The sequence below is a fragment of the Gymnogyps californianus genome, chromosome 3, assembly GCF_018139145.2.
Source record: "Gymnogyps californianus isolate 813 chromosome 3, ASM1813914v2, whole genome shotgun sequence".
Lineage (NCBI taxonomy): Eukaryota > Metazoa > Chordata > Aves > Accipitriformes > Cathartidae > Gymnogyps > Gymnogyps californianus.
Genome location: NC_059473.1, coordinates 63,192,843 through 63,215,574, shown reverse-complemented (window position 1 = coordinate 63,215,574; position 22,732 = coordinate 63,192,843). Strand labels below are relative to the sequence as shown.

Sequence of the window (22,732 nt, the reverse complement as noted above, 5' to 3'; positions counted from 1 at the left end):
CGTGTTAGGGGGGTGAAGCACTATCTGATGGTTAAAGCACCCGCTGGAGTGTGAATCTGCCACTGACTTGCTTGTGACATTGGGCAAGTCTCATCCCTCCTTTTTTGAACTGGCTCTCAGTTTTGAGGAACAGCAATAACATTTTTCTTCAGGAGAGTGTTGCAAGGACTAGCTAGTGTTTGTTCAGCCCTTTGAAATCCTTGGAGAAAGGGGATAACTATTTTTTATTAAAGTTCAGAGGCTGGTGGCTGGTTCAGAGGCTATTAAGCAGACAACCACAAAGCCTTTACCTTCAGTATGGGGAAAAAAAAAGACGTTTTCAGGCTTACAAAGGCATTCTTGAAAAATTAAGGTAATTTAAGTGACTCAAGTGCAAAAAAGTACCCAAGTATGTTCAAAATGCTGTCCAAAAGCAAAAGGCTCCCCTTGTAACCAATGCAGGCAGCAGATCCCAAAAGTTTCAGGAGAAGGGATGTTCAGCTCCCTCACAGGGGGAAGGAATCTTACTTGCTCATTAACGTAAATAAGGCATGCAGCCAAAGGCATATGCCAATTCTTCCCTCCCTGGTCAGAGAACGAGGCTTTCATTTTTAAGAGTCTTAATAGTCCTGTGTCTCATGATTAAGTAATGAGAACTGGCATCCAAAGTATCTGAAGTTCAGCTGATCTTGCATTATCCTTGTAGGCCCTGGCAGACTATAAACCAAAACGTTTTCAAGCAAAATATGCAGATGAAAAATAAATACAAGATATACCTTAAAACTGCAGTTCAGTCTTAAAGCAGAGGAATATCAAATTATCATGGCAGATTATCACCTTATTTCTTTGAATTCTAGCAAAAATTTTAAACACTGATACATATGTAGATGCATTTGTATTTTTATATGGTTTTTTGTATGTATATATACACACATAGATATATGTATATGTTTCACATGACTTCTTTCTGATCCGGCCTGCAGTTCTGTGAAATTGCGGTGATGTTTGTCATCAGAGGCTTGCAAGGATTAAAGAGCCTTTCTGGGGCCTAACATTGGATATCTGGATTCAATCTCTTTACGCCCATATATGTCACATAATATCGGCTACAGGAGGGCTCGATCCAGACCCTGTTGAAGTCAGAAACGTGCGGCTGTGCACAGTGTCACCCGAATAGGGGCAGAAGGGTTTGGGCTTCCCTCTGGCTTGGGGCTGGACCCCGGAGGTGGCCTGCGGGAGCCCAAATCCTGCACACTCCTGCGGCAGGCGGGAAGAGGGACCAGAAAGGGGGCTGTAGCAGGTGCTGTGGAAGGGAGGCAAACCCACCTCCGGGGTGCAGCGGGCAATGGGGTGGGAGCACGGCCAGCCAGCAACGGGGGAAGGAGAGAGAGAGGGATAGACGAGGGCTCGCAGGAAGCCTTATTTATGATTTAAATACGCTGTCGCTTGTGCCCGTGCGATATGAAAACCAAATCTAAACATTTGTCTGTAGAATCAGGTGATGGCTGGCCCTCTACTGTCTCAAGGGGGGCAGGAAAATGGTCCATGCACCTGCCACCTAATTCAGTTTAAAACCTGACACATTTACCAAGAGTGGGCTGGCATAATGAACTTCATTCATGCTGTCAGTGGAGTCAATAACTTATCCCCAACTGCTTTTGTCTCCCTGGCGGCAGTGCCTCTGATCGGGCTGAGGTACTTATTCAAGTAAAATTTATTTTCAATTGCAGGCCATAATACTACTGGCACAAGCCTTGCTTTGACAGAAGCTTTTGCTCAAGGCTAAACTATTGTTAAAGTTCGTGCCCATTGTCCGGGGTCTTTGATCTGTCAAAGCTGCTTAACAAGCTGGTTAAAAACTGTTTCAGATAACAGGTGTGTCCTTTGAGGATGCAGGGCCATTTTTCAACTTCTTTAAAAGACTAGTCCAGTAGCTGACTAAAATTTACATGCTGGTTGGTGGTGATATATGTAAAGCACTTTTAAAGCAAGAAATTCGATTTAGGGGTTTATTTCCCTGAACTTCCTTGCGGTTTGTTGTTGGGGTTTTTTGTTTTGTGTTTTGTTTTTTTTTTTTTCTGAGGGAGTAAAAAGATTTACGAGGTGTTTCTCTGAGGCCATGGAAGTATTCAGTGGAAAGATGACTGAGATGCTAAATCTACCTGTGGCATTGCAACGGCGCCCTGTTACAGTAAAGCAGTGGCTGGAGCAGCAAGCACCAGTGAACATGGCCAGGCTCTGCTGGGACATGCTCGGGGTGGGGGGACACGGACTGCAGCAGTGTCACAGTCCGCATCCCCCCTACCCTGAGCCTGCTCCAGTGCGACTATGCCTGCCCCGAGCCTGCCCCGGTGCGACGGTGCGACCCCAGCCCACCCCTGCCCCTCCAGCGGGGTCCTGGGTCTGGTACCAGCTCTGAGAGCCTGCAGCATGGTTAACATCTACAGGACCCGCTCTCACTACCTAGCAAACCCAATTCCTGGGAGAAGATCCCCGTCGTAGCTTGGGTCCCCACTGTATAAGCCAGGCCATTCATGCATGGCCAATGGCCTGAACAAAATTTCCTTTGAATGGTCCATATGTCAGCTATACTCTTTAGGACGTGTGAAAAATGGTTCCTCCCCTTCACATATGTTTTAAAACACTACTGAGGTCCTGAGGGATTTAACCAGTTTTAACCCAACCTAGGGTTTTTTTTTTTTCCTGAAAATTCCCATCAAAAGCAGACAAGTGTTGTCCACTGTCATGCTGAAGCGCATGGAGCTGGCCTGATGACTTAGGGAAAGGGGGAAGGGAAACTCACTGTATGTGCACTGTGTATATCGAGGAGTGTGTGGAAGGGAGGGATGATGAGCATCTTCAGGGTTGTTTTTCCCCCTCTCCAGATCAATACCACCTATTTGTGGAGCTGCTGGTAGTGGGATTTCGGTCCACACCAAGAATTTCTGTGCCTTTCCAGGTTCCGGTTGACCAGATAAACTGGGTAGCCAGTCGCTCATAGCTTCCAAACCTGTGTATATCTGCAAAGCCCTGCCAAAGGTCAAGGAATGAATTGGTGTCAGCAATGAGATTAGAGGTACCTCACTCATGTACACCCCCCAGACTGCCAACTGCAGGCTGCTGCACAGGTTCTCCAACTTCAAGCACAGACGTAGAGGGTGCAGAGCCCCTGGGAGGCTCACTTGCAGCTGTGGCCAGGCAGCTTTGGTTGCACGGCATGTCAAGCATCTCTTTGTGGCCAGTCACTGTGGTCCCCAATGCTGGTGGCCTGCAGGGTCTCCACAGGAGTGAGCTGAGCAGAGGAGGGGCAGACGGGACCCTCGCAGGCAGCTCCGCAGCCGGGGGGCATGAATAAAAACATGGTGTTTAGGAAACACCTGCCCATCTTCGACCTGCAGAAACAAGCACCTTCAGCCAGTGAGTGCAAAGCCATCTTCAATAGAAAAAAGAGCTGGAAGTTCCCCTTAGACAGCAGAAAAGCTCCGACACTTGTTTTCATCCTTCCCCTGAGCTGAGCCCAGCAGCTCCCCTTACTGGAGAAGCTTGCATGCCTTGAGAGCCGAGCATGATAAACTGAAATAACTTTGCTTAAAAAGTGAGCCTGCTTGCTAGGCATATTTTCCTCAAACAAGCCCATCTGTACTGAAAATCTGTCATCAGCTTGTTAGTTCAAGGCAGCTGGGGAATAAAACAAGCACTTTGTCAAATGTAGTAGTTTTGTGAACATCCCTGAACCGAATCAGGAATGAAAGTGAAAAAAACCAAGCTTTTCTAACACCACTCAGCTATGCTTACCATTAGGATCATTGCAAATGTTCAAAGATTACTTTGGCATGTGTCTGTGCCATCAATTAGCTCCAGAGCTATGTTTAGAGCAATTCCTTTTCAGCATTCAGATATAGCCAGAAAGACACAAGATCGAGGACAAATTCTTGTTGCAAGGATGCAGCTCTGCTACTGGCCTCTAAGCAAAGCTGTCCGTGACTTTACTGGATGAAGCACCACCCCACTACACTACCTACAACATGTTTTGAGCACCCCAGTGACCAAGTCCATGTCTAAGGGCGGGTTAAAGGTCTCAATGAAGATAAAGACCTGTTATTGACCAGACACAGTAAGAGAGGTTTTCACCTTCTCTATAATCTAGATTAAAAATTATTCGCTTCTCTGTGCAGAGAAGGCTGAAATACTTCTTGCTCAGCTGAAGGGGATGTAGACAAATCTACTATTCTCACTTCTTCTCAGCATTTTCCTGGTGTAAATTATTAAATGTGGTTGGTTTTAAAAGCTGATTTTCCCTTACCTATTGCAATCAGTGTGGTATCATTAATGCTGTGTTGAAGCATAGAATAAGGGCCTATATTATGGTCTCTCCAGTCACAAAGAGTACCACAGTTGGGAACAAGGGGAATTGAATAATAGCAAACACTTTGGGGGAAAATATAAAAACTATATGTAAAGTAGCCCAAGGACTCTAAACCACTTTAACATTAAAAACCCCTTTAATATATCATATAATTGTGACCTGCAAAGTAAAATAAGAAAATGCTATGAAGTGGCGGATGTCCAGTAAGGCCACCGGGCTATTACAGGAGGGTATCTGTAGCTATTCTTTGTCACTAGCTGTTATTTATATTGCACAGGATTCAACAGATGGGCAGGCAGATGCAATGGCAAGGTGAGACAACCACAGCAGTGAAGGCTGGAATAGAAGATGCTGCAGCTGGAGGAAGAGGGCTGCGCATGGAGAGAGATGGATGGAGCCGGTGGCCAGGTGAGGGAATGAGCAGGAGATGTTCAAGTGACTGAACCTGACAAACCCGAAGAAAGGGTCAGCTGCTGACTGTGGGGCCCTGCAAGATGTGAGACATGCTGGGAGCTTCACGGGGGCAGGCCAGGTAAAGGGGCCTGTCCCACTCACCTGGCAATATGAATAAGAGAGAAGGAGCTGATATGTTGATATTGGATTTACAGAAGGACTGTCCTTCTGCTGTATTGCTGGGAACAGAGTTAACCCCAGAGATCTCAGGTAAAATCCACATGGGCAGAAGTGAAGAAGCCACCAGTGCTGATCTGACTCAGGGTATTTAGTTAGTGCTGGCTTTGCCTGTAGGCAGGATTTTGGGCAGAAAGCTTGAACACAAAGACACAGCAAGGAAGTGTTGTGATTCAAAAGCACTCATGGAGTGCCGCAAAACTCATGAAATGCACCAGTGGGAGGAAAAAAACACTGCAACTTTTTGAGGAAGCACAATAAAAAAGGGAAAAGTAAAGTTTTCTCTTTGGACCGCAGTTTTGCATCGATCAGTTGAGATGTGCTGAAACAAGTGAAGGATGGGGCACTAAGTGCAGCTTGCCTGGTCTCAGCAGACGGAAAGAAGAGGGGACTGGTCTCAGGGGAAAGCCCTAAGATTCACATTCAACCCATGACTGGAACCACTTCTCCCACAAGCTATATGACCCTTACAAAGCAGAAGGCAAAACGCCTGTGCTTGCCCCGACTGTTTACAAATTTGGGAGTGGAAAAAGCAAGAGAGGTAGTATCATGGGTTCATTTTTCTCGGTGGTGATGTGATGATTGGCGAGGAAGGTCTGCCTCTGGACATCTGATGAATTCTGATACTGAGGACTACTTTATGTCTACAAGTCATATCTATGAACTGAAAAAGTCCCTGTGGAATGTGGGACCTCACTGCCTTGGGCATCTTTTGCCCCATGTTGACGTAAAACCTATGGAAGATTGAAGAAGGATTTCTTGCACATGGCACAAAAGTAGCAATAGACGTCCTTTACAGTTTCGTAGTTCAATAGACCAATCTTGCACAACTGGGCGAAGCTAAGCAGAGAAAGCCAAAGAGTAATGGAAACAAATCAACTAATGGGGCACTTTGATCGGTTCATAATTCTGATAAATGTCTCACTTCACAAAGGAAATTTATTCTCCTGGTAATCTGGAGAGAAAGACAGACAGAAAGAGCAACAAGGGCAAAAGCTTGGTGTAAGAGAGAAAGACTCTGAGAATACATCTATACAAAACATGCCTGTGACCGTTATCTAGCTCTGAAGCCAACTGGCACAGACTGGTGTGTGTCCACATTATTAAATTCTTGCTTTCCAGGCAATGTGGCTGAATACAAATTGCCTGCTGGGATTGGCCTTTGGCCTATGCTATCCCCAAACCATGCCTGGGAAATGTTCAGGAGAGCGCTAGTTGTCTGGAGCCAAACCATGCCAGGAATCATTGTAACAATTTGACTCTATGAATAATTGAGCTCCAGTGCCTGAAATCATTGTGTGGCAGTGTTTAACTTACTAGAAGAGATGAAGTCCATGATCCTAGCCTAGAATGGAAATCTTGGATGTCTTAGAGCACCCTGAGAAATGGAAAACCCTAGAGCATCCAATGGACACAAGAGAGTGCTGATGAAATGGAGGCAGGCATGATTTTGCCTACAGCTGCACTGATGTGCTCCACCAGTCACAGCAGAGAAGATCTGTTTTTTGAAACATAAAATCAATCTCCTTGCTTTAGCTAACATATCTGCTTGAAAAGCTGTACCTGGAAAGCCCACAAGGCTGGAGATGAGTGGAAGGTGTAACTAAGCTACTGAGGATTCACCGTTGATCCTCAGGATCTACGAAAGCATGGCCAAAGGTCTTAGGGTCCTATTTTAGTGAAGGGGTAGGAGATGAAGATTATGTCCACGAGCATTATGCAAGGAACCAGGACTGAGCCTACTCAAACTAGGGGCATCATAAGAGAAAAGGAGTTGGGATAGGGACACAAATGCAGCCAGATGCGTATTGCTGAGGAGGATTTGGGTTATCACTCTCATATAGAACAGCGTACAAGTGCCTGTAACAGTGACAAATGAGTCTTGATAAATAAAACCTAGTTAAAGTATTGGTGGCAGCCTCCTCAATTTAGTTATGTAAAATGATGCTTGACCTGCTAGTGTCAGCCAAGTGACAGCAAGTCCAGATCTAGATGTATCATCTGGTTTACACTACTGTTTGGCTCAGAAAGATGTATTATCCATTAAAAGTGATTGGCAAGTCATTTCCATGACACTTCATGAATGAATAAGAACGTGCAGAAGCATCATGATACATATAGTCATGTGCTGTGGGTTCTGAAGCAGTAGATGCCACAAGTCACATGTATGCGAAACTCTGGGCATCTGCTGAAAACTGAAAGCCCTGAAAACTTGGTATGACGATTGACTGAGCATATTATGGAGAGAATCTTCTCACACATCTGACAATCCACCTCTGTAAGTTGCATAAGGAAAAGCTCATATCCTGGCAGAAGTAATGGAAGATATGAGGTAGTGGGGGTGTACATTTCCATCTGTGGAAAGGGCAAAGGGACTGTGCTGGAGAGCCAAGGGAATGACAAAACCATGGAAAGAAAGAGCCTGAAGCTTTGGAAAGCCTGCACCCAAGTGCTTTTGCAGAGCATACCCCAGCCTCCTTCAAAACTGAACACAGCTAAACCTCCCAAAGGTACTCAGTGAGAAAGAAAAAAAGGTGCATGCACTGCGTACAGATACGGTCTCAAGGCCACGAGGAGCAGTCAGACCAGAGGGCTGCGCAGTCTGTGAACTGGCCAGTGTGGGCTGGAGCCTGGTCAGAAAACACCCTCCAAAGCATGTGGAGCCTCTCAAACCTAACCGTGCCTGGAGGTTAGCCAGGTTGCAAGCACCTCAGGAGACCACGGTCACAGCACTCATTTTGGGGAAGACATTGAGGGAAAGAGAGCCAGGGGAGGCAGCACACACCAAGCTCGTAGGTAGTCTGCAGACCACTCCTGCAGAGCAGCAGGGACACAGCTAGACTGCCTATGGCCACCAAAAAGCTGCCCCACAACAGCTGCTCTAGGATATTCCCAGAGCGGATGTGCAAAGACAGCGTGGATATGTCGAGACTTTAGTGACAGAGGTCTGGAAAATACTGCATCCACCTCTCATGGAAATGAAGCCTTCAGACCCATCTGGTTTTGGTCCTTTACTGATTTCTGTGACTCAAAGGTGTTCAGACACCAGCAGGGATCTGGGCCTTTGCATGGAAAACGAGAGTACACACAAGGCTTACATGGGGTGTAGCCCTGGCAGGTCTGTTTCTGATGGATCTGTAGCCCATTGTAAGTATTCGCACTTACGCACTGTGGTGTGGTGTCCAAACACACCATTTCTCAGTGTGCTCAAGCAAATCACCATCACGCCAATGATCACCACAGTTACGACTAATTTCTGTTGCTGTCCCTTGCATTTCTGGGAGGAAAGCCAAGTACTGAAGCTGAGGATAGAAGCTCTCCCAGTAGATGTTTCAAGCTGCCTTTCCCCTAGTGCCTGAAAACTCACTTGCTGTGCAAAGATCTGACAGCACAGGCCACCAAATGCACCGTGACCTCTGCAAAGCGTGAGGTAGGGGAGCACAAGGGACAAACTGCATTTTTAGTCGTCTATTTCCTATATGACACTTGACAGATCTTTGTTTATCACCAAAAATAAAAAGTCTGGAAACAGAATGTTTTATGCAGTCACTTCGTTGCTCTTCCTCTGACCCCACCGACAAGGACTTGTGACTCCCTCAGGCCAAAGGTCAGATTTTGTAAAAATAAGTTTTTATTAGTCGTGAAACATTTCTCTGCTTTTTAAAAAATACAAATGAAGTCTCATGTTTTTCAGCCAGCCACCTAAAAGCTTACAGCTGAAATATAGCAAAGTAGCACCCGGTGCCTGACGGTCAGAGCCACTCAGTAGAAATCAATGAAAATAAAAGAGAAATATCCAAAAGAAAGAAAACCACAAGAAAAATAAACAACAAAAAGGGAGTTTGCAGAAGGGTCATTTAGTGTTATGAAAAACAGAATCCATTTTTTATAACACAAGCATCAACTTTCCTTCGACGAATAATTTGTAAAATGTTTCCTCTGGTGGTGTGACCAAAGCACCACCGCATTCTCATGTCCATCCCTGACATGGGACAGGGTTCCCTGGAAGTGACACATGCATCCAGAAACAACGGCTCCTTCCCAGCCCTGTTCTGGGGTTGACTGGCCTGTATTTAAAGCTGCTTTTGAAAACATTGCACGTGACATTACAGAAATAAAAGGAAGCTCCTTTTTGAAGAACTACCTGTTCTTTATTATAACTGAACGTCTGTGCAATGATCATGAAACCCTATGCACTAATATTTAAGCACTAATAAACCTCCCTCTCATCCAGTTGGTCTAGATGACAACTGAGGGGGATATGATACTGCTGGCTGCTGCTCCTGTTCCTACCTGCTGTAACCAGGAGCTTTTGTGGTTTGACTCTGCTGTACCATTCTCACTGCCTTAAAAATTGAGTCAGTGTTGTTTTTACTAGCTGACAAGGCATCAGGACCAGGCCCTGAGCAAATCTGTTTTATTGTCAACCCTCTACATGTTTTACAAGGAATCCATTAGTTTTTGATTTGCAGGTCTCCACAAATCGTCTTCATCATAAATACTAAAATTACTGCATCGCTTGTAGTTTTTGTCTTGCCCATCTGGCAGGGCCCAATGCTGTTCTGCCAGGTAACTTTCAAGATGTACATGTCAACAGCAACAACACTTTGGGAGAAAACAAACAAACATAAAAAGATTGAATTAAAATATTGATCCGCAGTCTTCTGCCAGGGCTATATAAAACCCCATCCTGAACCCACAACAGCTTCAGGAGGCTCAGGGGAACTGGGTACAGATTTTGGTCACACAGTCTCAACTGATGATGTTAATTTTTAAGAAGTTTTGCCCTTCAGCCAGACTTTACTGTTCTGCAGCTGCAATGTCCTTACATAGATGCTTACTTCAATGTAATATCAAGCAAAATGGTTTTGTTTCAACTTCAGGAGAGGGAAATGGAGAGCAGGAGAAGGGAGACTGGTTGGGATAAGCAGGCTGCAGGCACTTCCATTCACTGGGCTGGTGTCTTCAGTTCTGTGTTTTCTACTCAGCAATTGTTGGCTGCACCAAAGAGAGCACATGTACAGCTACAGCTCCGTCAAAAACTGTATCATCCCCCTGATGTGGTGTAAGATTAGTAATTCCTCTTTGTTTTACTCATTTGACCCTTAAACCTTTCATGGTTCTAATCAACCTGATTACTTGAAAAACGAGAGAACACAAAATGATCAACAATTAAGGCTCAATTCAGCCACCTAAACATAGCTATTTACTGCCACTGAGATGCCCTAGGATATCTCACCTGGCCTCTCCTGCTGGTCCAGAAGAATATGAGTGTTCAGCAGGTCCTGAGTCATTTTTTGGCAGCATATTGTGCGTGTCTCAGGGCATTTCTAGTGGCACTGAATGCAAAGCACCAAACTCAAATCCATACATACGACAGAAGTCCAGTGAAAGATGTCTGCTTACATTTTAGTATTTAGCTTGTACATAGCTTCTAGTTTGCTGTTTCCATTTCAGATCTGAGAATGGGTTTGTGTGCCCCCGAAGTGCCCATTTTCCCCAACAATATCACTGCATCTACTAAAGGGTTACACTCCCCCTCTCAACCTTGTCCCTTTGTTTTCCTCGGCAGCAGCGCGATGTCATCTTGTGACAGCTCTTTCCGGCTCAAATCCATGCCTACCTGCTTCTGCAGGACGGAAAATCAGGCTGCGAAGAATAAAAACCCCCATTTGGATAGGAGCAAGTTTTCCTGGGAAAATACAAAAGAAAGTCGGAGGGAGGCAGAGCAGGACACATGAGTTTTAAGAGGCACGAATCCGTGATAAACCCCTTATTAGCTTTGCTCGGAGAGTAGGGCCCCAAGCAGGGCAGCCGGGCCGGGCAGCCCCACGCCGGAGCCGGGCGGGCAGCGGCGGGTGCCGCCCGGCAGCCCCGGGGGCCGGACCCGGGGGAGGGGGTAGCGGCCTATCAAAAAAATTACTCTTTCCGCGCCCCCCCCCCCCTTTTTTTTTCCTCCTCTGCGGCTTCAAAGAAAAACGATTTGCTCATTTGGTAATAACTGATGGGGACCGTGAATTACCGAGCTAGCCCCCAGCCTAGTGTTTATCTCCTCGCCAATAAATCTCTAAACTGAAGCAATGAAGCTAAGTACTGCTGCTATTTCTGCGTTTTATTTCCATATTAATCAAAATACAAGCCCACCCCCGCCTCCTCCCCGGCCCCGTGTAGCTGGAGAAGAGGCGCCCCGTGAGGGGACCGCGTGGGTCGGGGTCTGGTGGGATAGGATGGGGGGGGCGGAGAAAAGAAACCCCACGACTGAGGGAGTTAAATCAAACGCCCGGGGCCTGGGGGACTGGTGTCAAGTTTGTGGCGGACGCCTGGAGGTGGGGGCAGCGGGGTCCTTCCCCCTCCCCCATGGGAACTGGGAAGCACTGGGAAGGGAGGGGAAGCTGCTTCCCCCTGGCACTAAAAGCAGCACCCGCCATCCCCACGTCCCCGGCCGTGCCGGGACCTGGCGGAAAGCAAGTGGATGCACAACTGAAAACGAACGGGGTCCATCCACCTCGGATATATTTATATTTATATTTATATTTATATTTATATTTATATTTATATTTATATGTGTTTGTGTACACGTATATGTATTTCATATATGCGCACGCAGACATTACTTATGTTTGTGGCGAAAAATAAACGAATTTCCTGAAAGCGCAAAGCCCCCGTCTATCCCGGGAGAAGCAGCCCCTGCCGTGCCGAACCGTGCCGTGCCGTGCCGTCCTGTGCCAAGCAGTGCCGTGCCGTGCCGTGCCGTGTCGAGCCGAGCCGAGCCGAGCCGTGCGCCCCGGCCCCTCAGCCCCACTGCCCCGCCGCGTCCTGCCCGCCCCGTCGGGCAGGGACGAGCCCAGAGCGGGGGCGCTGCCAGGCTCTGCCACCATCGGATCTTTCCCGCTTTCCTATTTCTATCCCCCAACCCTTTTTTTTCCCCCTGCCTCCTTTTTTTTTTATTTTTTTTTTTTTTTTTAATTTGCCGGGTGTCTCTGTGGAGGGAAACCCTCCCAAAGAAAACCCCGGCGTTCCCCCTTCTGTCCCAATGGGCAGCTTCTCCAGAAGTTGTTCTTCCCCACCCCACCCCCACCCCGGGAAGGGAAGGGAAGGGAAGGGAAGGGAAGGGAAGGGAAGGGAAGGGAAGGGAAGGGAAGGGAAGGGAAGGGAAGGGAAGGGAAGGGAAGGGAAGGGAAGGGAAGGGAAGGGCCGTCCCTCCTGCCGCCCCGGTACAGAAGCCCGAGGCGAGGGACAGGACAAGGAAAGACTTTAATTCCTGTTGATCAGACCGAAGTTTCCTCCCCGGCAGAGAGCAGGCGAGGAGACCTCTCCGAGCGCGCCTCCTCGCCCGTAGCATCGCATCTCCAAGTCGCTCGGGGTTTCCCCACCCGACCCATCGGAAAGGAGAAGGAAACGGCATCTCTGCGGATGCTCTTTCCCTTTCCCCCTCTCCACTGTTCAGGACGTGAAACCAGGGAGGCGAGAAGCCTGGCCTTTCACTCGCACCGCTCGGGGCACGGTGCTGCCGGAGAGGAGCCGGGGGGACGGGACATTTATCGCCCCTTTCCTGGGGACTCAAAACCCCGGCTCAGCCCCATGCGGCTGCTCGGACCTTTTTGCTGCGGAAAAGCACGAAGCGGCTTGTGCACCTTTCCCCCACCCTTGCTCCGCGGCTGGAAAGGAGCCCGGGGCTCCCGGGGAAAGCGGGGCAGAGCCCGGGGCGGCTGCGGGTGGCTGGGTGGGGATCAAACGCCCCCCAAAGAGCCCTTTTGCCCGGGCAACGCGCCCTCCGTCCCCAGGACCGAAGGGGCCGAGCGGCAGGGATGCTTTGGGGAGAGGCAGCGCGGCCGGGGATCGCGGCGGGTCCCGGGCACCCGGCTGCCGGCTCCAGGCGGCTGCCCCGGGACGGAGGGGTGACTTCGCCCGCCTCTCGGCTGTAATTTACGGCCCAGTCCCGTCGCAGGCTCCGCAAGCCGTTGGCAGCCGCAGCTGGGGAGCGGCCCCAGGCAGAAGCAGCCCCGTCCAAGTCTGCCCCGCTCGCCCCGGGCCGGGGGGGAGGATGGAGGGCCGAGGAGGATGCGGGGTCGGGGGGGGAGGATGCGGGGCCGGGAGGAGCCGCGGCTTTGCGCCCCAACCGTGTCAGCCCCGCAGGGGGCGGGGGGGGGGAGGTGCGCCGGGGACGGTCGGGTCGGCTGCGGAGGGGCCGGCAGCCCCGCGGCCGGACCTGCACCCCGCAGCCCGCTCCCCACATCCAGAGCGGCCCCTCGCCCCTTGCCCCGACACGCCGCGTTTCCCCCTCTTGTCCCTGCCCTCTGCTCCCTTTCCCTCCGCCACCAGAGCCGCAAGCTGCCGCTGCAAGCGGGGTGGGGGTGCAAGCGCCTCTGGCTGCCGGGGCCGGGCAGGGGCTCCACCCCAGCCCCTCTCCCCGGGACGGCGGGGCAGGTGCCAGCGCCTTGCAGAGAGCCCGGACCCCAGCTCCGGCTGCCCCGTGGGGGTCACCCCCGCCGCGCCCCCGGGCCTTCTCCCCAGGCACAGTTCCTCCAGGGGCCCGGGCTGCACCCCGCACTACCGTGCCGCCACTCTCCACCCCGTCTTGCGCCCCCTCCTGCGGCGGGACCCCCTCCCTGCTGCCTGCGGCCAGCGGCGCCGGCCCGCAGCCAGCGCCGGGGGGAAGGGGGCCGTGGGTCCGTGGGGGCGTGGGGCCGGGCACCGCCTGACTTGAGCAGAGGCGAAAGCCCTCCTGGAAGGCAGAGGAAATGTGCGCAGCTGAAAACTAAAAGGAGGGAAAGGAAGGAAAGGAAGGAAAGGAGGGAAAGGAAGTGAAGGAAGGAAGGGGGGGAAGGAAGGAAATGAAGGAAGGAGGGGAAGGGGGGAAGGAAGGAAAGGAAGGAAAGGAAGGTAAGGAAGGAATCTGCAGCATCTCTTGGTCATCTTGCTGGAGTACTGGAAGGATTTACTTCAGCAGGGGAATGGCTTTTTTACAACATGATTCGTTAGTTCAGTATGTTTTCGGGGCAAATATACATTCTCCTTATGATTTTCAAATGTTTGTGTATGCGTGCTTATGCCTTAACGATGATTTGGTTGCTGCAGTATTGCACAGCCCGTGCACCAGCACGATCAGCCAGAGGTGCCTTCCGAAAGTTGTTTCGCACCTCGGTTTGAGTGCCCCCCCTTCCCCTGTCACTACTCGGCTTGCGACTCAGGGGGAATCGCCTTCTCCGTGTTTCTTCAGGTCCCTCCCGGACACCCGCTCCGCGTAAGGCGAAGGGCTGGGGGTGCCTGGCCGGGGGGTGCAGGACCCGTTCCCATGTGCGGAGCCGGGGGTCGCTGGCAGCCGCCAGCTGCCCTCCCCCGAGGGTCCCGCTCCTCTGCCCGCACCCACACCGCTCTGCTCCCCGCGGAGCACCGCCTCCCGGCGCGGCAGAGCTGCCTTTCCCAGCCCTGCGCAGCTTGCCGTTTCCCTCCCGGAAAAGGGCTGACAGCTGGATCTCCGGCGGGAAAAAAAGAAAAGTTATTGCCCCTTTTTTACCTATAAACGCACCTGCCCCCCCTCCGCAGCTGTGCCCGCGGCCCGTCCTCCCGCCGCCTGGCACTGGCTGTCGGACCATCCCTCGGCTGATGGAGTCCTGCCGCCTTCCAGGCCGGCGTGAAACGGGGGAGCCCGGCAGCCCGCACACACCGGGGGACGTTTGGGCAATCGCTGTCGGGTTCGTTGCTGCTTCCGAGGCAGGGCGGCTCCTGAGCCACCCAAGGAGATTTGCCAGCTTCCTCCGGCTGGGTCAGAAAAGTCGTGGCAAAACTCAGAGCGATCAAATACGGCGCCTTTTCTCAGCTTCCAGTCCCAGACAAAGGCGAAACAGGCAGCTTGTAATTCATTTTTTTTTGTTTTATTTGGAAATCTCATCCAGAAACACTGGTCAATAATAAATATATCGATAGTTATCAAGAATATATAAAAAATAAAGACACGGTGTTGTCTTTGAGGCCCTAACCAAAAACAAACAAACGAAACGAATAATAACAGTATTTCAAGCAAACGCCCAGGAAAACGTACCGAAAAGGAAATAAACAGCAACAAAGCTTCCGATTTAGTTATACAGGTCACTGATCTGGCAAGAGCTGACCCCGCATGCAAAACCAAACCAAAGCAAAGCAAAAAAAGCAGCAAACCAGAACAAACCCAAAGCCAACAAGAGAAATAAGCGACGAGGACCCCAGCCAGCTGAACTAGCACACTTCATCGAGAGCAGGAGATGGGAGATGTGGCAAAACAGACCCGCAGGAGGGCTGTGCTGTGTTTTGCACTATTTCCCTCTCTCTCTTTTTTTTTTTTTTTTTTTTAAGCGGACACAGAGGGAAGAAGAAAAAGAACCGCAAACAAAACATCAGCGCAACCAAATCTGGGAAAAAAAAACCAAACCAAACCAAAACAACAAAAACAAACCACCCACAAAACTTTAGTGAATTCACTCGGAAGTCCCTGTTGCCAGGGAAGCCGCCCGTGGCCGGTACCCACGGGTGGCAAGTTGCGGTGGGAAGCATGCATGCACTCTCTGGGCTACCTGGGGCCGCCGCTGCGCTGCCGCAGCCGGGTTTGGAGCAGGAGGTTTCGGAGGTGTCGCCGTGCGAAGGAAAGGAAAAGCCCACAAAAAGAAGGAGAAGCCCCAAACCGATGTCATCGCCTCTTAGTAGCTGCGAACACTACAATGACAACCATGTCTTTTTTTTTTTCCCCTTTTGCATCCATTTTAAGGAATTATTTACATTTGATCACCATCAGCGGCATTATTATTATTATTAATTATTATTATTATTATTTTTACAACAGGGACTTTTTTTTTTTCAGTTTAGTATAATAAGAAAACATCGCCCGAGGAGCCGGCTAAAACGTTACCTTTGCAAGGTCCTTACTACACTAATCCCGTGTTACAGGGGGGGCTTGGCGGGGCGGGGGGCAGCGGGGGCAGGTCCGTCGGCGGCGCGGGGGGGGTCCGGCCGCAGCCCCCTCCCCACCCGTGGGACCTCCGGCTCCGGCACAGCCCCGGGGGCCGGGGGGGCCCCGCCGAGTCACTTCAGGAGGTCCTTGGTCTCCCCCGAGATCCTGGCCATGTTGGAGGCGGTGAGGGCCGAGAGGTGGGGCGGGGGGGGCATCTGGCAGATGGTGCAGGGGCACGGCAAGCCCGCCCAGTGCTGGAAGCCGCTGCCGAGCTGCAGGGCGGGGGGGGTCGAGGGGGTCTTGAGCAGGGAGTGGGGGGGCCGGATGGTGCCGATGGCCGGCAGGGAGGCGGAGAGGGAGGAGGAGGTGTTGGCGGAGGACAAGGCACTGCCGAGGATGGGGTGCACCTGGTGCACGGTGCCGGCGGTGTGGGGCGGGTGCCCGGCGGAGTGTCCCACCGTGCCGCAGTGAAAGGCCGAGTGGTGCCCCCCGTAGATTTCCCCCACCAGCCTCTTCATCTCCTCCAGGGAGCTGGTGAGCATCAGGATATAGTTTCTGGCTAGCAGGAGGGTGGCGATTTTGGAGAGTTTTCTCACGGAAGGTCCGTGGGCGTAGGGCATCACCTCCCGCAGCCCGTCCATGGCGAGGTTGAGGTCGTGCATCCTCTTACGCTCCCGGCCGTTGATCTTCAGCCGCAGCTGCTGCAGGTCCTGCTCCGAGAGCTGCTTCTTGATTTTGTACTTGCTGCCTTCCCCTCCGGCCTTGGAGCCGTTCCTGGAGAGGCCTTCCCCGGACATCTTCTGCACCAGGTCGTTCTGGGTGGAGGAGACGGAGTTGAGCCGGCTGTCTTGGTGGTGGTGATGGTGGTGGTGGTGGTGGTGGTCTCTCAGGTACATCTCATCCATGTCTGGCGAGGAAGCTCTGCTGGAGACAGAGCTGGAGTCAGAATTCATTGTATTCGGGCTTCTGAGCAAGAAACTCTTCCCTGCTCTGGAGGTGGCGGAACAAGACAACTCTCCTTCAAAAAGCAACGAAAACGGAACGAAAAAGAAATAAACGGACGGCAGGCTGTGCCAGCGAAGGGCTGGAAATGCTGGAGGAAGAGGAAAATACCCCCTCAGCCTCCTCTCTCGCCAATCTCTCCTCTCTCTCTCCCCCGGTTACTCAGCCTGTTTACAGGATGGCTAGTTAGTGTATGCTTGGACTAACCTCAGCCTGAAAAAGAGGGGCTTTTATAGAGCTGCAGCAGAGAGCAGAGACAAAAGGAGCCCTCCTATGTATAATGGTCTAGTTAGGATGACGTGCCATTATTCAGGGCGGTGCGCTTTGACTGTCCCATTTAGCAAGGACCCCTATTCATATTCATTGTGGTGCCACCCGGGACACCTCAGCCACGGACCATCAGGAGTCAAGGAGACACAAAACCCCTCTGATTGACACCGCACACTCATCGCTCCGTGTGCGCGCCATCTCCTCCCCCTGCCCCTCATTTCCAATATAAAACCGCATCCCGTCTACAGTAGGGAGGCAAGGGGCTGCGGGGGGCTGCGCGCCTGCTCGGGGCCGGCGAGGAAAGCCCGGCCGCGGGCGGCAGCGGGCAGGAGCCGCCCGGGGAAGTCCCCTGGCTCCGGCGGGAGGGGGTGGGGGACGTCGGTCGCCCCCGTCCTGCGGCGTGCCCGGCTCCAGGCGCGGCTCCCCGCTTTGTTTGCCTTTCCCTCCCCCTCCCCCGGTCCCCCCCGGCCGGGGTTTGCGGTGTGGCATCGGCTGGCCCTCGCCTGGCCGGGCTAGCCGCAATTGGCTCGTACCTGGGTCGCCGCTTTGTTTAAACGAGCGATTACGCGGGCAGCCGGCGGGCAGCCTCCGCGGGAAGATGCGCGCTGGGAAACCCGCCTCCCCCCCCCCCCGGGGCAGCGACTCCCTTCTTTAAATAAACGGGGAAAGCCGGGGTGCGGCGGCAAGTCGGTGTGCTTGGCGGCGGGAGGGGCGGCCGGCCGGCAGGGCCGGCTCGGGGGCGGGCGGCAGCCGCCGGGGCTCCGCTCGTCCGGGGCTCCGGCGGGAGGGCGGCGCGGCGGGGCGGCCGGAGCAGCCGTCGGCGGGACCGAGAGGCTGCGTTCAAGGCCGGGCCGGGACGGACGCAGGCGGGCAGGGAGCCGGCCCCGGGGGCAGCGCTGCAAAACAGCCCCAGGCGTTCGCGCCAGTAAGTAAATCGGCTCCGGGCACCGGCTGCAGCCTGGGCGGGACCTCCTCTTGCCGGCGGTGGGGCGGGGAAGGGAGGGCGGGCGTGGGGCCGGGCAGGTCGGGGGTCTGCCGGGCAGGGCTGGCGGGGCACCTGGGGCAGGGGCCACCACCCCAACTCCCGGCCGTGCTGAGCGTCCGCCGGGCGCTCTCTCTGCCTCTGCCCCGGGGGCGGGCTGAGCCGGCGTGGCCGTCTGCGGGGCTCTGCCGGGCTGGGGGGTGGTGGTGTGAGGATCCCCCCGCAGGGACGGCGGCAGGACCAGCCTGCCCGAGCCGTGTGTGTGCCCAGGGAAGGGAGTGTGGTCCTCCACCGGATCTTCCCAGCCCCTGGTGGTGCCTACGCGGTGAGTGCGGGGCTGCCAGCCGGGACGGGGCGGGAGCCACCCGCGGCGGGCGGGCCCTGGCGCTCCCGGAGCCGGCCCGGGTGCCCCCGCTCTCCCGGGGGGAGCCGTCGAGCTGAGTTTCCACCTGCTAACAGGCGCGTAGGGCCCAGGAGAAACCTCCTTGGCAGGACCTCGCTCCTCCATAAAGAGTCTCCAGGCCCCGAGAAGAGCGAGGAGCCAGGAAAAGAGGGACATTTTCATTCGACTAACGGTGCTTAGTCTGCTGAGCAAAATTAAAGCCTTCTGATTTCAGCACTGTCAGTAAATCCCGCGGTGAGGAGGAGAAGAGAAGAGAAAGAAGAGAAGAGAAGAGAAGAGAAGAGAAGAGAAGAGAAGAGAAGAGAAGAGAAGAGAAGAGAAAGAAGAGAAGAGAAGAGAAGAGAAGAGAAGAGAAGAGAAGAGAAAGAAAAGAAAGAGAAGAGAAGAGAAGAGAAGAGAAGAGAAAAGAAAAGAAAAGAAGTGTTTAGGAGAATATATCAGAAATAACTGAACGCGACCTCGGTTTATCCCGCTTCCGCCGCGAAAGCTGTAAACCCACCCAGACTTTTCCCCTAGCTGAGAGGTTTGCCGGGCAAACACGCAGCAAACTTGGCCGGGCCCGGAGCCCCCAGCGCCGTCCGCGCCCGCGGAGCCGGGAGCCGCCGGTCTCCGCACCCCGCGGGGGAGGCGCCCGCGGCCTCCCCTGCCCGCAGGGCCGCTCTCCGGGGGGTTCCCGTGGGCTGCCCGCTCCTCCCTCCGCCCTTCTCTCCCGTGGAGCCGGGATGAAGCAAATGAACAAAACTTGACACGGTGACGGCGGCGGCGGCAGGAAAACGCGCAGGATCCGGGGAAAATCCCGGCCCGGGGCCGGAGGCTGCCCGGGGGGCGGCAGCTCCCACCCCCGTCCCCGCGTCCGTCGCTCCGGAGGAGATGCGCAGCTCGGTTTTGGGGAGTTCAAGTCCGACGGGGACAGGGAAGAGGAAGGCGAAAAGATGCCGTCGGGGGAAGCAACAGGAGAGGTCCCGTCCTCCCCTCCGGCAGGGCGGGCTGCTCCGGCGAGCCCCGTTCCCCTCCGGGCCTGGGGCTTCATCGGGATGGGGCCGGGGGGCGATACCGGCCTACGGAGCCGCCGGTGCACCGCGGGGCGGAGAGGGGCGGGCGCTGGGACGGGAGGAAAGGTCGGGTCGTCACTCGGAGGAATATTACGAGTATTTCTTCTCTCGCCCTTCCCGGCGATGTCGCAGCTCCCCAACGCCCCCGGCTCGGCTGGGCGGGCCAGTCCCGCCTGCACGGCCGCAGCATCCCCCTCCCGGGACGGGGCGGCGGGGCTCGGCTCTGCTCGGAGTCGCCTTGGGGCAAAGGAAGGATTTGGGAAAGTAACGCGAGGTTAAATCCCGGGAACAGGGAGCCTCGCCAGGGAAGTCGTTTCGGAAAAGAGCAGCACTGCTCCAGCACGATTGCTGGTCTTAACGTTGCCTGGCGCGTCCAGCCTCCCCCGCTGCTTTCCTTCGCCGCTTTCACTTTGGTGATGCTGGAGAGAGAGAGGGGGATGGAGAGAGGGAGGGAGAAAGAAAGAAAAAAGGAAGGGGAAAAAATAAAAAAGAATAAAAGAAAGAAAGAGAGAGAGAAATAAAGAGAAAGAGAGAAAGAGAGGGAGGAGGAGAGAAGGAGAGAAAGACAGAAAGACAGAAAGAAAGCGAGCAAAAAAGAGAAGAAAAGAAAGAAAGACTGAGAAAGAAGGAAAAAAGGAAAGGTCTCAGCGCAGCAGAGCGGTGCGTGGAAAGTGCCACTCGTGGGCGCAGGCAGGCGGGAGGAGAGTCGCCCGGACACTTGCTGGCTGAGCCCGCGGAGAGCGGCGGAGCCGGGCCGGTCCGTCCCGGCGGCGGGCAGTGGGTGCCCTCGGCGGGGCGGGGGGGCCGCGCTGCCCCGGGGCGGGCTGGCTGCGCCCGCCGCCGCCGCCTCTCCCCACCCGGGCAAGTGCCCGCCGCCCCCCTCCCCGGCCAGGGGCATTTCGGAGAGGGCTGCGGAGGAGCTCCGGGCGTGCCGCTGTCCCGGTTCAGTCAACAGCAAAACTCGCCCCGACGCCGGCAGCAACGAAATTAACCCCCGGGAGTCAGAAAATCAAGTATTTTCCTAATCGGGGCGTAGGAGAAGGGCGCAAGCGGCAGCTGAGTGGTAGCTAAATCAAATTAGCGTCCGCTCCCCCGCCTTTTAATTCCTGTTTTCACGAAGGCAGAGAGATCCGGTGAGGGAGGGAAACGTGTTTTCTTGGAAAAGGCAAACTGCTCGGGAGCGCACAGAGTATCGGGTGCGAGAGCATCCCGCACAGCGCCCGCGCCGGCGGCAGTCAGGGCCGCGGGAAACGCGACCCGCCCGTAACCCGAAGTGCAGTCGCGGCGGCACGACTGGCCGCCGCCGGCGGCTCACGGGGCAGATCCCGTTTTTAGAGGCTTCTCGGAACGGAGATCGTGCTTTTCCAGATATCGGGTTTTAATTAATGGATGCGCTTTAAGGCAGTGCCCGATTTTGAATTCTCACAGAGTTCGGTGCGGAGGTTGGATGTACTTTTCTCCTGCGTAGCGTTACTGTGAAGGAATATTAAAGCTTGCGCTTCCCTTGACTTTATTGGCCTGGCCGGCAACACAGAATCGGATTCACGATATCGAGACTGGTTAAATCAGTATTATGCGTTTTTCTTTTGGGTTTATTAGAAGGCTGTTAGCTTTTATGGTTTGTGGCTGTTAGCTTTCCTATCTCCGCTTGCTTTTGATCTCATTTGGACATTTGACAACCGTGCTTTCGGTATAAAAATAGGTGTAACTGTTAGCATCATAATGAGGTAGTTGTTGATCCCATTGAAGAAACACAGATCACTGCGTTACAGGAAAGCTCTCAGCCAGCTGTCTGTGAGAGGAGCGCTGCTATGAACGGGTTGTGCTATACCGCACTGGGTGCTGAAGCTGAAGTCTGGTTGTTTCTAAACGGCGTTCATTTCATTTTAGAGAGGACAGCCGAGATTCCCTAACCGCATGCTGGTTTTGCTCAAAATATATTACCGGATTACATTTAGATTGACGGTGTAATTCAGATTGATAGTATCTCGTCATCTGACACTTTGACATCACCAAAGTGCATAGGCTGAAAGACTATTTTAGTTCTTGTGTTTATCACGAATTTGCTTTCCAGAAGTAGGGCAGTACGAGGGCAATGTCGAGTTCCCTTCTGACTGGAAAGGGATGAGAAGGCTGTCCTGCGCTGCTGTAGTCAAATTTTGCAGTCAGGTAAACCCGGAGATAATACTCCTCTGCCTGGATGCAGGAAATTTCTTCTCCATTCATATATTTTCAAATTCTTTGGCAACAAGGGGTCAGAACAGAATTTCCCCCTGTTTATCAAGTATGAAACAGGAGCCCTTACGCAGAGCTTTAAAGTATCCTGCGGATGACGACAGGATCGGGTCCATACCAGGCACTGCTTCTGCGGAGAATATAACCTTAAAGGAAATAACTGCTGGGCATTCCAGTGCAGCTAATTAAGGACGGCATTTTATTTTCTGTATTTAAATACTGATTTGCAAAACTTCTGGAAAAAATATGGCACAAAACCTTAGTAATAAAATTTAAAATGTCAAAGATAATTAATTAGAGACGTGCAAATTGCTAATCCTCTGATATATGACATTTGCTACCAAAAGCCTGAAATTAGTTTCCGTAAACAATAAAAACCACTTAATCAACAGTTTGCATTTAATTCCTTTTTTTTTTTTCTGTAGTGAATGCACCTGAAACCTGCATTTCATTTAGAGAAAAGATTATAGAAAATCAGTTTGAATGTTTCTAAAGCTATCAGATGTGCCATGGTATTAGTCAACTGTGAAATATTTTGCTGTCTTTGGAATTTAAGAAGAAAAAACCCCTGTCAGTATTGTTGAATATGCATCCATTAAATAGTTTATTTTTAGACGCTTGGTAAAACTTGCAGTACCTCCAAAACACAGCCACAGAGCTGAGACTGTGATGCACATTTCCCATACGCAGAGCTCAGACAGCGGTGCACACTTCACATACGCAGAATGGGCTAAACCTGGCATTCCTGGCAAACAAACTTGTCACATACTTTGGCATCACGGCTGGCTTGTCACTGTGTTGAAGGATAATAACGCTGCTCAAAGGCCTGTATTTATTTTCTCTTTTGCCTTTATGTTCTGGGCCCATATTCGCACCTAAAATGTCAAAG

At 52.7% G+C, this 22,732-nt stretch overlaps 1 protein-coding gene across 1 annotated transcript; it reads right to left on the bottom strand.

The window, feature by feature from the left end:
• Positions 1-16,030: 16,030 nt before the first annotated feature.
• Positions 16,031-16,852, bottom strand: OLIG3 (oligodendrocyte transcription factor 3). The gene has a single exon (XM_050894949.1). The coding sequence runs from the start codon at positions 16,850-16,852 to the stop codon at positions 16,031-16,033; it is 822 nt and encodes a 273-aa protein (XP_050750906.1).
• Positions 16,853-22,732: the final 5,880 nt, after the last annotated feature.

Coding starts and splice junctions, on each gene's coding strand:
- OLIG3 (XM_050894949.1), bottom strand. CDS start 16,852: ATGAATTCTGACTCCAGCTCTGTCTCCAGCAGAGCTTCCTCGCCAGAC.